The 15,851-nt window shown below is 35.0% G+C and overlaps 5 protein-coding genes across 5 annotated transcripts; 3 read left to right on the top strand and 2 right to left on the bottom strand.

The window, feature by feature from the left end:
• The first annotated feature begins 381 nt into the window (after window positions 1–381).
• Window positions 382–2,058, top strand: LOC104782360 (bidirectional sugar transporter SWEET9-like). Its single transcript, XM_010507268.2, has 6 exons — window positions 382–555; window positions 760–796; window positions 879–1,089; window positions 1,221–1,382; window positions 1,465–1,584; window positions 1,673–2,058. Exons 1-6 carry the CDS (start codon window positions 507–509, stop codon window positions 1,859–1,861), a joined length of 768 nt encoding a protein of 255 aa, XP_010505570.1. The 5' UTR covers window positions 382–506; the 3' UTR covers window positions 1,862–2,058.
• A 1,057-nt stretch (window positions 2,059–3,115) lies between these two features.
• LOC104782359 (ricin B-like lectin EULS3) lies at window positions 3,116–5,288 on the bottom strand. Its single transcript, XM_010507267.2, has 4 exons — window positions 4,465–5,288; window positions 3,981–4,103; window positions 3,434–3,662; window positions 3,116–3,326 (listed from the first exon to the last, which is right to left on the bottom strand). Coding segments are annotated over exons 1-4 (972 nt in total). The 5' UTR covers window positions 5,083–5,288; the 3' UTR covers window positions 3,116–3,324.
• A 1,512-nt stretch (window positions 5,289–6,800) lies between these two features.
• On the top strand, window positions 6,801–8,715 carry LOC104782358 (peroxidase 24). Its single transcript, XM_010507265.2, has 4 exons — window positions 6,801–7,148; window positions 7,241–7,435; window positions 7,651–7,816; window positions 8,152–8,715. Exons 1-4 carry the CDS (start codon window positions 6,882–6,884, stop codon window positions 8,568–8,570), a joined length of 1,047 nt encoding a protein of 348 aa, XP_010505567.2. The 5' UTR covers window positions 6,801–6,881; the 3' UTR covers window positions 8,571–8,715.
• A 4,773-nt stretch (window positions 8,716–13,488) lies between these two features.
• LOC104782357 (GCN5-related N-acetyltransferase 8) lies at window positions 13,489–14,655 on the bottom strand. The gene has a single exon (XM_010507264.3). The coding sequence runs from the start codon at window positions 14,438–14,440 to the stop codon at window positions 13,724–13,726; it is 717 nt and encodes a 238-aa protein (XP_010505566.1). The 5' UTR covers window positions 14,441–14,655; the 3' UTR covers window positions 13,489–13,723.
• A 492-nt stretch (window positions 14,656–15,147) lies between these two features.
• Window positions 15,148–15,693, top strand: LOC147946291 (uncharacterized). The gene has a single exon (XM_087509564.1). It carries the CDS (start codon window positions 15,148–15,150, stop codon window positions 15,691–15,693), a length of 546 nt encoding a protein of 181 aa, XP_087365690.1.
• The last annotated feature ends 158 nt before the right edge of the window (window positions 15,694–15,851 follow it).

Here is a 15,851-nt window from a genome sequence, read left to right as displayed (position 1 = left end):
ATCATCGACTCCCCCAATGTTCATAATCTCGAGATTAGTTCAAGTGAAAGGAACTAATCACTGTGATAGAAAAGAAAAAAAAAATATATATATATATATATATATATATATATATTCTAAGATGGTTTCCTCGATCAGAACGAGAATTAAAATTGGTTTAACAAAACGAGAAACTAATGAAATTTGCTGGTTGGCAAAGTAAAGACGCATTTCAGAAGTCACCAGCAATTTACAGCCAATCAGCCATGCAAGAGTTGTCAGTGCTACTGAGTGAAACATTATATTGTACAAAAAAACAATATATTTCCAAGAAAATGTGAACCAAACTTTTGTTTTTTAGTTTAAAAAGAGAAAGAAACAAAAAAAATGGGGGACAAAATTGAGAATGCAAGAATGACTCACTTTTCTCCAAGACCAATATAAAATGGAGGACATGCATGACGAAACTAATATCAAAGAAAATCTGAAACGAGCAAGAGTGAGAGAGAGAAAGGAGAAAGTGAAGAATGGTGTTCATCAAGGTTCATCAACTTGCTTTTTTCTTTGGTCTCATGGGTAATTTATTTCCCTGTATTTTTCTTTTCTATGCTTTTTGATTTTGGAAACTTCAAATAATATCCACAATAAAAGTTACATATCATATACTTCCAACATATATATATATATATATAAGTATAACCCATTTTTTATTTATACCATTTGTACCCAAAATAAATAAGCTCATACCACTAATATTTTAAATTTGCCTTTTATTTTCAGGCAACATTGTGTCTTTTGGGGTGTTCCTGTCACCAGTGTAAGTGTCTAACTTCTAGAGTCATAAATACTATATACTAAAAGATTGTGTAAGGATTTGACTAATTATATACATATTATAGGCCAACGTTTTATGGGATATACAAGAAGGAATCATCAAAAGGGTTTCAGTCGATACCGTACATATGTGCACTAGCAAGTGCAACTCTTCTTCTCTACTACGGAATAATGAAGACACATGCTTATCTCATCATTAGCATTAACACCTTTGGATGTTTCATTGAGATCTCCTACTTGTTTCTCTATATCATTTACGCACCAAGAGAGGCCAAGGTTCCTTATAAATATATTTCTATTTTTAGTAGGATAAACATTTTATATTCTATCAATCAGTTTGGTTCGGTTCGGTTAAATTTGATGAAACTCTATATGATCTACAACTAATCTGGAAGTACACTTGGCAGATATTCACGTTGAAGTTGATAGTGATATGCAACATCGGTGGACTTGGTCTCTTAATCCTTCTAGTCAATCTTTTGGTTCCAAAACAACACCGTGTCTCGACCGTTGGATGGGTTTGTGCTGCTTACAGTCTCGCCGTCTTTGCTTCTCCCTTAAGCGTCATGGTGATACATCAGCTTTCTTTTCAACATCGTGCCGTTGTTTAATTATGAATTGGTGTTTAAAAAACGATGTGTGATGTTGCAGAGGAAAGTTATAAAGACGAAGAGTGTGGAATACATGCCGTTTCTTCTCTCCTTGTCTCTTACTCTTAACGCCGTCATGTGGTTCTTTTATGGACTTCTTATCAAAGACAAGTTCATCGCTGTAATACTAATTTACATTTTTACATTTCATATCTTTCATCATTTTTGTTAGTTATTTTACTAATTAGTCTCTATTGCTTTGTCTTCAGATGCCAAACATTCTCGGTTTTTTATTCGGTGTAGCTCAGATGATACTATACATGATGTATCAAGGTTCGACAAAAACGGATTTACCAACAGAGAACCAACTAGCAAATAAAACCGAAGTCCCAATCGTGGCTGTTGAACTGCCTGATGCAAGATTAGACAATGTTGAACCGGCGAGGGTTATGAAGTGAAGGGCAAACATGGAGAAGATGTGCATGGGAGACATTATATCGTATGTTGGAATAATAAACTTTTATTTCTATGTTATGTCGGTTTGAGTTGTCTAGCACACCAAATGATCCATTGTTTTGATCATCACCAAACCTTGATAAATTGATGTTAATCTATCCTAAACTACTTAATTAAGTTTGTGTCGATGATTGGCTAAGCTAAGCTCCATTAAACTATGTACTTAAAATCAGCCCGTCTTAAACAAATATGGGATTTCTGTCAAATTTTTAAAAAACCTAAAAAGCTTTAATAAATTTTTTTTTTTGAAAAAATTGGACCCTTTTGCTTAAATAAAATTTTTAATATTTAGGATGGACCCATGACATTTGTCTACTCTGTCATGGGGTAGAGACGGCCCTGCTTAAAATACTTGCATACATTCGGAACTGTAAAATAATCAATCTGATTTAGATTGAAGACAATATTTCAACGGAATTTCACTATTTCAACGGATTTTCAATATATATATAGATATTGCTTTAAAAGGTTTATTAATTTATTTTTAAACTAATTTCTAAATTAGTTATATCCATTTATCCATTTACCATTTTGTTCAGTATTACTAATTTCTTTCAAGCTTACCATATAGACGCGGTTTCTTATGTCGGCATTATTTCTATTTTTTATAGTAAGTTAGTACTTAGTAGGAAGGAACCAAAGAAAACTTCGCTGTCTTATAAATGGGTTGTGTTGACATGTGTAGATAGCCTGCAAGTGCCGTGATGGACCTTGATGGTCTGACTCACGCAGCAAGGACATCACTTTTGTTTTGTGCAGCCAAATTAAACTTAATGATGCTAAGGACATCACTTTTGTTTTGTCCAGCCAAATTAAACTTAATGATGCTAGATTGAGCTCCCAAAAAAATTGAATGTGATGTCTACTTAAGCTAATGGTGATGTCTTTACTCTTTACATTTAACCTTATAAAATTCTACCATTTCACAAGAAACTGATTTACTTTAGGAATCAAGCTATTTTTGTTTTATTTAAAGGATCATGTTACACATAAAAAATGGGAGACTCATAAAAATACAAGATGTCTCTAGTTTGCAAATCCTATACAGCTGTGATATAATCGTGAGTGCAAGTTTGCTTTAATAAACTAATCAACATAATTCTATAAAATCAGTGATTTTATCTCCTATCTCTATAGTTTATAGCAGCATAGTTTGTTTACAGAAGATTCTGTAACAAAAATAATAATAAAAAAGATATCAAAACAAGAAACAAATATAAACCAAATGTACAGAGTGTATGTGTATCTGTAAGAAAAAGGCATACTTGAAATACAAGATAGATTACAGATGCCAACCGCACAAACTCAACTCTTACAAGACACAACAAATCTGAACTTTTGTTTCTTTCTTATAGTTATTCATAAACACACACAAACCCACTTTTTACTACTTCACCCGCCAATTTCCTGCATTTACAAAAATCAGTTAAAAAAAAGAAGAGGTTAATTCACAGTTTACCTCATGGTCTCCAGATTGATCCAAGTAAAGCAGAAAAGGTTAACAAAAGGCTTACAGAAAGGAAAGATCTTCCAGCGCTGGTTTTCTCCTTTGTTCCAGTCCCAAAGGACAATAGTCGTGCCATCACGGACACCACCAGATTTGCTGTCACCATGAAATGCATCAACGTTTAGCCTCGTATTGTTTACCATCCTTATTGTGCGATATCCATCTCCCAAATCCTTGCTCTCTGTCCATAGTACCGACTCGTCGAGTCTATCAGGATCATATCGAATTAGATGCACCTGCAATACCCAAAGATATAATTATAACATATTGCTCAAGGACGTGACCATAAGAAAGAAGATGGTGAGATTTAAAATCGTAAACTTATTTTTCTGACAGGATCAACAAACACAATGCAGAATCACAGAACAAAACTAGCAGAACGTAAGTAGAGTTTCTGTTTCCTTTTCTTCCAACTAATATCCCTATTGGTGACTACTGTGATTTCTAATGTTTTCAGTCTAATGTTATGAAGAATAATATCTACCCAAGTTTGCATTGGACATAAATGATAGTATGCAGGACAAAGACTGTCTAAGGAAGGAAGAAACGCTTACAGGATGGGTAGCTCCCACAGAATGCTTCATTGCTTCACCAGTAGCCTTGTTTACAAGAGCAAAACAAGGATGACCGTCTGCGTCCTTCACCCGAGTGCTGTACTTCTCATCTTTGTACCAGTGCTGCGCATTCGTAAAGGAAGCAACTATCAAATATATAATAAATTGAAACTCTTCCAACAAACAACCACTAAGAAATAAATACTAATAAACTATGATATCATCAGCAAGCTTGAAAATGCTCAATCAATGGAAACATCCAGATCAATACTAGCCTATACAAGCCGTGAAAACATGAACATAACAATAGGATCTAACAACCTAAACCACAAAACTAAATTCTAGAGTAACAGAGAATAAGACAACTTGTAATCCTCTTTCTTCATCTTCATCTTATATGGTAGACAACTCATTCCAAACACATGGAGCCAAGTGGTTAAGTAAATTGGATCGTGGTGTGAGTGAGAGAGATGATTAGACATACCTGTGCTTCATCAGATGGATTAGCTGGGGCGAGAATGACCTTACCATCTCTAATCGTCAGATAATAGTTAGGCTCCGCCTTTGAATACACCTTCACCGTAGCCCTTCCGGCGAGTCCGGCAATATTATCAGGCACACGGTTCTTCTCATCAGGACGGTGGTCAAAACCAGAAGGCGGGTAAGGTTGAGGGCCTTGTGAGCTATGGTGAGCCACGTGCGTGACGCCAGTGTGGCTCTCTAGCATCGAATCAGGCGGCGGATGAGCTCCGTATCGGTGGTGATCCGGTGGGTAGGACTCGTTGGAAGAGTGATGACCGACATGGCTCACATGACCAAACGGAGGCGGCGGTTCCGGAGCATCGAAGTAAGGCGGCGGTGCCGGAGCTCCGAAGTGAGGCGGTGGTGCCGGATCTCCGAAGTGAGGCGGTGGTTCCGGAGCTCCGAAGTGAGGCGGAGGCGCGTAAGGGTCGAAAGGAGGTTGTGGCTGGTAAAGGCCATGGGGTTGCGGTGGAGCATCGGGGAAATTGTTGCGCGGCGGTGATCCTCCAAAGGATTGACGATCTTCATCGCTGTCGTCGCGTTGGTGGTGGTGGCGATGGTGGTGGTTGTGGTGCTCCATTAGCTTTGATTTGGTTTGATCAGTACAAAAGTTGAAGAGATGATCGGAGGGGACGAGACTTATAAAGGACTGTAAAAGGACAGCTGTCGCAATACTAATGGGTGTTAATAAACCACACGTTTTGTAGACTAATCTACTAAATTTAATAGTATTAGATAATTTTAGGCTTACTTAAGTAAATTAGTAATTACATTATATTAAGTTATATATTATACTATTTTTTGCTTTTTTTTATATCTTTCAAATAGTATAAAATCTTGCTTCTCTTTAATTTTTCTAACATTAACTTCTTTCTGTCTTGTGACAAAAAAAAAAAAAAGCTTCTTTTTGTCTAATAAAATATCTTTGATTAATGTTTGTAATTTAATTAATTAATGGTTTATGCTAATATATTGTTATGTTATCATCCCAATTTATTTGTTGAGAGAAAAATAAAACTACATTAAATAATATTGATTCCAAGAAACAAAACTTAAGTGGGGATTATTGGTTTGAGATTTGAGTAGAGTTTTAAAAACTTTAAATGTTATGTAGAATTTGTTGTTATTAGATCAAAATTTTGTTAAACTTTACTAAAGTTTAGTGTTATTAGTTTATGATTTGTAAAAATTCATTTAAAATCTTAGCAAATTTGGGTTATTGGATTCAGACTTTTATAAAGATATTAAAAGTTTTGTATTCAATTAAAACAAAATATCTAGAATTGTTAATGAATTCAGTTATTATGTTATTGGTTCATGATTTTATACATTTTCATCACAAAATAAAGTAATGGAAAGTATCACAAAAATAAAGAGATTATTTGGAATATTTTACAAGATTTTATAAAACTAATCAACAAAACTATAGAATACTCTCTAGTAATTTAAATTTTTTTTCACTTATTCATTTTTTATGATTTTGTTAAAATCTTCAAAATTCTTTATAAATTAAATCCAATATGACCCCTTAATGAAAAAAAAAAAAATGTTCATCATATGAGCTGAAGTCAGACATGTTGGGCCTTAGTTGTGTGAGTGTCCATCAGGGTTCGACCCCTTCACTAGGATAATTAAAAGTGGCCCATATGAGCCCAAACACACAATAACTTGATCATAATAATATGACATAGTGCCCATATGAGAGTTGACATACTGCAATGTAGGTAACAAAAGTTGGGAGTCAGTTATTTTGGTCGCTTTCGAAGTGACGACGCCATCTCAACTCTCAGTTCAAATTCAACGTTTGAGCCAACGTAAATGTACTTGCCTCCATTTAACATTTTTCACTTTATGTGATCTAACTTTTTGTTTGTTTGTTCTGAAACTTCCGTCAGTTTAATTTCCGTATGGAAAAAAGATTTTTCATTTGGAAAAAGACAGAAGAGTAAGCTCCGCTTGCGACGGTGAAGTAAGAAAATATTAAAAATGCCTGAATTTATGTAAATTGGTCATGGATACAGCAGTGAAATCTATAATATATCTGCATAATGGATGTTCACGTTATGGTTCAATGAAGCTAAATGATTATTGCAAGAAATTATAATTATTTCTAATTAATTCTGTTGACTTACAACCTTAATAATTTAATCCTTCATTTTCACAACACATACAGGGAACTTTGCTTGGCCACCCAGATATATATTATTATTTCAGTAGTTATTCAATTGCTAAAAGAATATTAAAAATTCAACGGGCATATGGGGTATCAAGATTCAAGCATCAGTTTCTATATAAAGCAACTCTGCCAAGTGCATTCCTCAAATACAAAAAGAACAAACAAATACTTCAAAGCAAACATCAAAACTATAAAGTCGAATCATGGCTAAGGGTGTTGAGTTTCGGATCCTATTTCCACTTGTTTTGTTTTTGGTTATGTTACTTGGTGTTGATGGTAAGAGATTCAATAACAATGGCCATAAGATGAGAAGAGGAAGATGGGAAGGTAAGCTGAAGATGAACTTCTATCACAAGTCCTGTCCTCAAGCCGAGGATATCGTGAAAGAGATTGTGTCCAAGAAAGTCGCAGCAAACCCTAGCTTGGCTCCCAAGTTACTGAGGGTTCATTACCATGACTGCTTTGTTAGGGTATGATATGCATATATATTTTTAATTCTTTATAAATAGAGAATATCTTTCTTGTAAAGATCATAAGTCTAATGTGGACTGATGATATATAGGGGTGCGACGCGTCACTCCTTTTAGATCGAGTCGCTGAAAATGCGGCGTCCGAGAAGGAAGCGAGACCTAACCTGTCGCTATCCGGGTTTGAAATCATCGATGAGATTAAATCTATTCTCGAAAAGAAATGCCCTGAAACCGTCTCTTGCGCCGACATTCTCACCTTAGCCGCCCGAGATGCCGTCTCGTATGAAGTAATATATATCAACAAACTCGTCTAAAAAACATTTCATGATTACTAATCAATCAAATAATGAAACCAAGAATCGATTATCATTCGCTTCGTTTCTATGTTTGTGATTGTAAGATAAACAATCCTGTTTTTACAGGAAGTCGGATTATTTTGGATTTTGAGAGAAATCTATGAATTTTCGAAAAAATGCTAAACCCGGAATTTGATATGTTGTAGTTTCAACGGCCGCTATGGAATGTCTTTACTGGACGTGTTGATGGAAGAGTTTCATTAGCAACGGAGGCAGCCAGAGATTTACCTTCTGGAGGGTCAAACTTCACCACTCTACAGAAACTCTTTGCCGAGAGCGATTTGGACGTCGTTGACCTCGTCGCTTTATCAGGTTTAGCATAAACCATCACATATACGTTACTGATATAATAAGAAGCAAGTAAAATAATAATAACGACCTTATGAAATTGGGAATAATTATAAGAAAATCGCGGGAATATCAGAGCACGTGCATGTCCATGTTACGAAGTGTACGGGATGCTACAAATTTAATCCTTCCAATCTTCAAGAAATAGTATATTTCTATATACGAAAAATATATATACATAATTCGAACATCATATATGTAAAAATTATTTTAAATTCAATTAATTTCTCATTAATCAACTAATTTAATTGCTAATTTTTCGATTTTATACTTAAAAGAAACGAAATTGTATGAAACAGGAGCACACACGATAGGAACAGCACGTTGCGGTGTGTTTGGTCGGAGGCTCTTGAACTTCACCGGAAAAGGGGATACAGATCCATCCGTGGACCCTAACTACGCCTCCTTCCTCAAATCCAAATGCTCCGACAAATCTCTAAGACTCAACTCTTCAGCCGTGGTCGGAATGGACCCTACCGGACCTCTCTCTTTTGACAGTGGCTACTTTGTCTCTCTCCTACGACACAAAGGACTCTTCACCTCCGACGCCGCCTTGTTGACTGATCCCTCCGCTGCTCACATTGCAAGTATTTTCCAAAACTCTGGCACTTTTCTTGCTCAGTTTGGTCGGTCCATGATCAAGATGAGTTCCATCAAAGTTCTTACACGTGGAGATCAAGGTGGTGAGATTCGCAAGAATTGTCGCCTCGTCAACTAATAAATTTTACTTTCTATCTTATTCCTTAATTACCGTAATTTAATTATCATGTACTCATCAATTGAGATTTCTTTTTTTCTTAATTCTATTACGATATTGTAATTTTGTTGAACGATATATAATATATTGAAGTGGAATTGTATCATGTCTTCAAATTATTACTTTTAGGATCACGACAAATTTTACTAGGACCTAAATTATAACATGTGAGTGGAACTGTGGAACAGTCAAACAGAGGTTCGTTTCAAAAAAAAAAAAAAAATCTTCAAACTTTATTTTGAACATGGCTTATCCTTTTATTCAAATCCGGAAAATACAACAGATAATGTAAATCAAAGTAACATAACAGGAATCACAGTTACATTAACCATCTCTACTTAAAAATCTTGCGATGTACTTAATTATTATTCAACAAAAGAAAAACAAGTGAGACATACAAAGTTTAAAGGAAGTGATCGATGGATGGGTCGAGTACTCAGCAGCAAAACCAAATTCTAGATGCTTAGCTTGTCAATAGCTTGAAGTGCATCGCCAGTAAGCCTACAAAGTCTCCATTCCTTAAAAACTATAGCACCCATCTGCTCATAGAAGTTGATAGCATTCACATTCCAGTCAATCACAATCCACTCCACTCTTCCCATACCCAACTTCACCGCTTGCTTGGCCACAGCGGTTAGTAGCATTTTTCCGAAGCCTTTTCTCCTGTAAGGCTCTCTCGCGAAGATATCCTCGATGTAGAAACTGCTCTAATATGGCAATCAGTTTTGAACACAAGTTGTGGAGAAAAGGCTTCGGATTAACGCATTAAATAATCACGAAGATATCCTCCTGTAAGCCTTTTCTAATATGGCAATCAGTTTTAAACACAAGTTGGCTCTTCTGCGATTTGAAACAACACACGACATGCAACATAAAGACGCGCGGTCATCTATACCGTTTACATGATCCAATCTTCGTTTCACTTGGTGTATATATATATGAATCCAATATTAATTTAAGAAGAAATTGATGAATTATTTCGATAATACCATCACAAATTTTTTTATGTCGATGAAAAGACATGGGATTGAAGAAACGTGAATCACATGTCGTTATATCGTGGAAAAAAGACATCTTGTTACCCAACAAAAAAGCCAAGAAATTTAAATGAGTATGGAAAAAAATGGACACCCATGTCGTTGTTTCACCTCATAGAAGACTCTAGACGGTACACGTAACTACTTTGATAGTATTGTCGTTAGCGCAAAATGGGTAGCCGACATTAATAAGTGCGTTCTATATATGGCTGTAATTGAAGATGTTAAAACTCGTAGTCCAGATTTCTCGACAACGAAATCAATTATTTCTCTTCCAACTTTGGATTCATGTAATCACGACAAAACACTACAATTTTGTTCAAGATAAAAGGGAAAGGAAATAAAAGTAGTATCAATTGGTACTTTAATTCTTTATCTTGGTTTAATTCTTTAGTATCAATTATAGTTTTAATTGTTAACGAATGGATATGGCTCTGGGTGTAAATCCTAGCTAGTAAGTAATATTATCATAATACACATGTAAAGGTTATGTTGGAAATTGAAACAAAAATCAAAGATGGACTTTGTATTAAACTAGAGGGGCTTAACGGAGATGCATGAAAGGGAAGTTTGAACCGCATCCTGTTTTAATATAGGTATCTGTCCACTTTTACGTCTAGGTTTATGTGTAAGTAGAACTGGTTTAGCAAAAAAATACTAGTCTAATTCCCTTTTTACATTTGGGTTAAGGCTTCAGGTTTGTCAATTAATGAAAATGAGATTATTTACTTCTCAATTTCTCATTGACTAAAATGGTATTGAAGGCAAAACTGCTCATTCTTCTATATGATTTGTTTCTCTTTCTTCGATTGGCCTTGACTATTCTTCTAAAATTCTTCATTTCCACTTACCGATCTTCGAACTTGCAAGTGTGAAATAATACCAATCAAAGTGATGTTTTTAAAATCTAGGGGGACAACTAGATTTTGGAGTGTTTGTGATTTCATGTACAAATTTTCTAACTCACTTAAAAGTCTATATATATATATATATGTTATAATATCGTCTCCTTCAAATATGATATTTTGTTCTTTATGTTACACAAATGTCGAAAAGCTTCGAATGGTTGTAGTTTTTCAAATGTTTTTTTTGGTTTAACTTTTCTAAATATATATTTTATAATAGCCATTTAAGATATTGAAATAAATGGATATCATATCATGAAAAATTGTTTTGTTAACTTTTTAAAATCAATTTCTTTGCTAATTTCTTAACAAAATCCAAAATTCCACTTTAATAAGTTTTTGAATTTTATTTCACAAAGTTTTCTCAAAACTATAATTTAAACACCACTTAAAATCTCCTAAACATTCATCACAACTTGACATTAAATAATGTGCTGGTTAATTAATATAAAACGAGAATTTTTTGTGGCGAATCTTTCTGATATGGGCATCAACAAGTGGATATGTGAGAAAAAAATGATTGATCACATAACACATGTAAATTTAATCAATGCGTATGAACATGTACATGATGTATTATTTTGAGTTTAAATCATTTTTAAAAGAGAAATTCCTTCAAATACCACTAAAAAGGTTTTTTTTCTAAAAATACCATTTTTAGTTTTTTTTTTCAAAATTATCACAATTTTTTTTTCCAAAATTACCACAAACCCAAAAAATTGATTTTTAAGGATGTAGATTTTTATTTTTTGGTTTGGGTTGACACATTTAGTTTTAGGGTATAGTTTTTAGGGGTAAGGTTTAGTATTTAGAATTTAGGAATTAGTTTTTAGTATTAGAAATTTAATTCAATTATGTGGTATTTTTGGAAAAAATTACATTTTAGTGGTATTTTTTGGAAAAAAACTAAATTGTGATATTTTTGGAATAAAAACATATTTTAGTGGTATTTACGACAATATCCCCTTTTAAAAATCATATGCTCCGAATTTACACGTTTTAGAACATATGTATATGATATATCATTCATGGTAATCAACTTCATCTTATCTAATATGTAGTTCACAATTTGAATCCTAAAATCATATTTTTTTATGGACTACAAAATTATAATCATATTTTTATTCTAATAATTTTTAGTTTATTCAACAACCTTTATCTGCAATACTATATGAGAATTGATAGGGTTTATGAAACTCTGAAAAAAAAGTTTTTCCATGCGGGATAGTAGTGAGCTAGTTTAAATTGAGAATAAGAATCTTAAGACTTTTACTAAAAAAACTCTTAGAAAAAAATAAAATTCTCTTAAAAATGCTTAATCAACTTGTTAAATTATTAAACCAAAAGTCTCTTGATAAGTTTTTTTTTTTAAATTCTTTTTTATGTTATTATGTCTCTAGTTTATTTTATGTTTGATAATCTAATAATATAAGCATGTAGTTTAGATTTTAATATTTGTATTTAAAGATAGAGGATGCCTCAGCAATTTGGCAATTAATTGTCAAAAGGAGTTTAAAGATCAATTGAAAATGCTATAGAGAGACCTATTTATAAAAATGTGTTTTGTTTTTAAGATAAAATATTTATAAATGTAAGGAATTATGTGATATTCAAGAATTTGCAGCAGTTTGGGGCCAGCTTGGCCCACGTAGAAACTTCACTATAGTGTTTGGCTGTGAGGTACACGCGCCCGCGTGACAAGTTGTGTGGTACACGCTCGTAAAGTTTGCTTAGAGGGTTCAAGCCCAATATCCAATGGATTTATTTTCCGGACAAGCATATAATGTAATCGGGTTAGTTAAACCGAAATTGAACCAAGTTTTTTAATAATTAGAACAAAAAAAAATTATCTGATACCGGATAAACCAAAATTCGAACTGAACACAAATTGATGCAACTAAACCGAGTGAACCAAGTATATTGAAACTTACGCAAGAAAGCTCGTCTCATATAGTTGCAACCATCCATCTTACGAGTCGTACCTCGCAATCAACTTATAGAGACCCGTTTTGACCATGTTTGATTCTGGTTCAGTGGTTCTGCCGTTGGTGGTGGTGCAGGTGCAGCGGCTGCCATTTTCTACGCAGAGCAAATCAGGTTGTCTTCATAGTCTACGTACATGTCCTAGTTGAATGTGGTTCATTTGTTCCATTTGAAATTTCAATTTAACTTCAAAACTACTCTTAACATTCCATTCTCTATAACAGTAAAAACGTGTATCCAATCAACTAATTTTTGTTAAAATGACAATTTCCTGCTTTTTTTTTTTTAATAAGTTCGACCATTTTTCATACATCACTAGATTTAATATTTATAAGGGCATCCACAACAGCACTAAGCGAAAATGACCATTTTTTTGCTCAGTTCCATCGAAGTCCTTATACTTGAAGATGACTGTGGCGAGATTCTTGGCAATTATTGCATTGTTCAACTAGTAAAATCACTTTCCATCCAAATACTTCACCAGAATTGAATTCTCATGTAAAATAATCTTTCAAGATTTGTTTTGTCTAATCTATCTGACTTTTGATGGATAAACATTGTGTATGCCCCTTCAAGTGGAATCGTATCATGGCTAAAAGCTGGACACTTCTTCAAATGCTTAGCATTGTCATAGATGTGTGAACGACTTTGGTCACCCTCGGCTTCTACTCTAATTCGACCAGGATTCGTTCCTCAACCAACTCAGCTATGTTGGCGTCAAAGGGAACAGCCGGCTAAGCCAGGTAAACTATCACACATCTATACAATAATGAGAAAAGTAACATTCGTCTATCACTCCAATCTTGTTTCTGTGAACTATGGTTATGACCAAACGGACCAATTTATCCGTTTTCCACTTCTATATCTTCTCGATTCGCTATGATAATTCTCCAATTTTTCATATCCGTAACAAGCAACCATGACTAGAAAACAGAATTACATAACTCTACTAAGAACTTGAAAACATTTCATACATTCCACAAGAGTTTTTCTCATTGAGTATCAAGTAAGTAAGTAGAGAGATACATCATCATCATCATCATCATCATCATCAATGCCAACACTTCCATAACAGCAAGAACAAGAGGAAACAAACAAAGAGCAAACATTAAAGCTTGAAAAGCAAAAGGAAGTGATCTAATAGATTTGGTTAACTCTCAGCACTCTCCAGCACCAAAAACATCAATCTCTAGATGTTAACCTTATCAAAAGCTTCGAGAGCATCACCAGTAAGCCTACAGACTCTCCACTCCTGCAAAATCTCAGCACCCATCTGCTCATAAAACTTGATAGCATTCACATTCCAATCAAGAACAACCCATTCAACTCTACCATAACCCATCTTCACAGCTTGTTTCGCCACAGCACTCAACAACATACTCCCAAACCCTTTCCTCCTATACGGCTCCCTCACGAATATATCCTCAATGTAAAAACCAGGTTTCGACAAAAAACTCGAGTAGTTTGGAAAAAACAGAACAAACCCAGCAACGACGACGTCGTTCAACATATCCGGCGAGAAATTGTAGCTCTCCGGATCCTCAATCGGGAGATCGAGGCTATGAGTTTTGAGAAACGGAGTGAAATCGGGAGATGACGACGGAGAAGCAGCGGCGGTGGCGGTGAATGGAGAACGAGAGACCTCTAAGAGGAAGACTGTGAATGATTGAAAAGGACGAGAGTTGAAGAGAGTGGAAGCGAGACCTGACTCGGTGGCGGCGAAGAGATGAGTGAGGCGTTCGAAGACGGCCATTTGGTGGATTAGTTTGTGGATGAATGGGACGTCTGATGGTGTCGCGAGGCGGATACGGGAGAAGACTGGGTGGCCGATTGGGGACTTTAGTGGTACCATGTTGGTTGGTTCTGGTGCTGCCGTTGGTGGTGGTGGTGGTGCGGCGGCTGCCATTGTTTTTTTTTTTTGTGTTGAAATTGTTGATTGTGAGAATTAGGGTTTTCTTTAATTGAAGGGAATGAGAGTGAAACTGAAAAAGTGAAAAGGATGGGAGAGGTTCTTCTAGAGAGGAAGGTGGGGCGGTGCTCTGGTGCGCTTTTCTATTTTTTTTTTCTTGTGCTACGTGCAGGTTAATTTTGATTTTATGTTTTTTTTTTATTTGCGTAAATAGTATAATCAATTTTTTTTTTGACCTTTAAAACTATTTTAAATAGAAAGAAAACTAATGTTTCCACCGACTTTTACCGACTCAATTTTCCGGTATAATCTTTCTGTTCTACTGTGGATACTAGTTTCCGGTAGTCTTGCTGGTCATCATAAAATAAATTCTGTTATCCTCGTTTCAAATCTGAAAGATGGCGAAGGACTTATGGAAAAATTTTTAAAATCTCACTCTAGACTCAGAAAAAACCCTTTTGCGGATGTCTGTTCAAGCAATCAGAGATCGTGAAGCCAGTAATCGACTGAATTTAATTGTTAAGTGTTTAAATCCTCAGCATCAAAAGCTGATTGGAATAAAGGGAGCTCTTCCAAAGGCCTGGAATTTACAAAATCGTGTAACAAGTAGGATAAACAATGATGGGACAGTTCAATTCTTCTTTCAAGCGGAACACCACCTGATGACAGTTCTCGAGAATGGTCCCTGACACTATAATCTCTGGATGGTAACAATTGACCGTTGGACAAGAAGATATCTACCAAACTTTTTAACGGAAAACTCCTTTTGGGTCAAAATTCTTAATATCCCAGAAGATTTTCGATCTGATGCTGTGGTTCGTGAAGTTGGAGGAGTTCTTGGTCATATTGATGAGGTCCGATTTCATGAAGCTACTGATGATTCTAATGGAGAAGTGTTGGCTCATGTCAAGATAAACATCAATGATTGTCTAATCTTTGTAAGGTATATTGAGTTTGATCCCAGCAGACCGCCAGTCATGATAAGATTCATCTTTCTGAAGCTTAAAAAGTTTTGCTTTCGCTGTGGATCCTTAAGGCATGATCAGACAGTATGTGAGTATGCAATGCCAATTCCACAAATTGATGATGAAGCAATTCGTCAAGCTTTAGAACCTATGCATCCGGAAGCTCATAATGAGGATGAAACTATGAGTGAAAACACTGATTCCATATCTCAAGCTAATAGATCTATTAGGCATCAGATTACTAATAGACGATGGGAAGATGATGATATGTCTGTAACCCCATAATTCATACCTTTTACTATCAAAGAGTATGGTGCAACATCTAGGCTACCAGCTGAGGAGAGAAAGAAGGATATTGACACTGATGCTGACCAAGACGACGATATCCGAAACTCTCATCAAGGAAGCCTCGTTAATCACTCAACCTCTGCTACCAGAGGATT

The sequence above is a fragment of the Camelina sativa genome, chromosome 4 (assembly GCF_030686135.1).
Source record: "Camelina sativa cultivar CO46 ecotype springtype chromosome 4, ASM3068613v1".
Taxonomy (NCBI): Eukaryota; Viridiplantae; Streptophyta; class Magnoliopsida; order Brassicales; family Brassicaceae; genus Camelina; species Camelina sativa.
The sequence above is the reverse complement of the archived record's forward strand: the minus strand, read 5'-3'. Positions and strand labels throughout refer to the sequence as shown.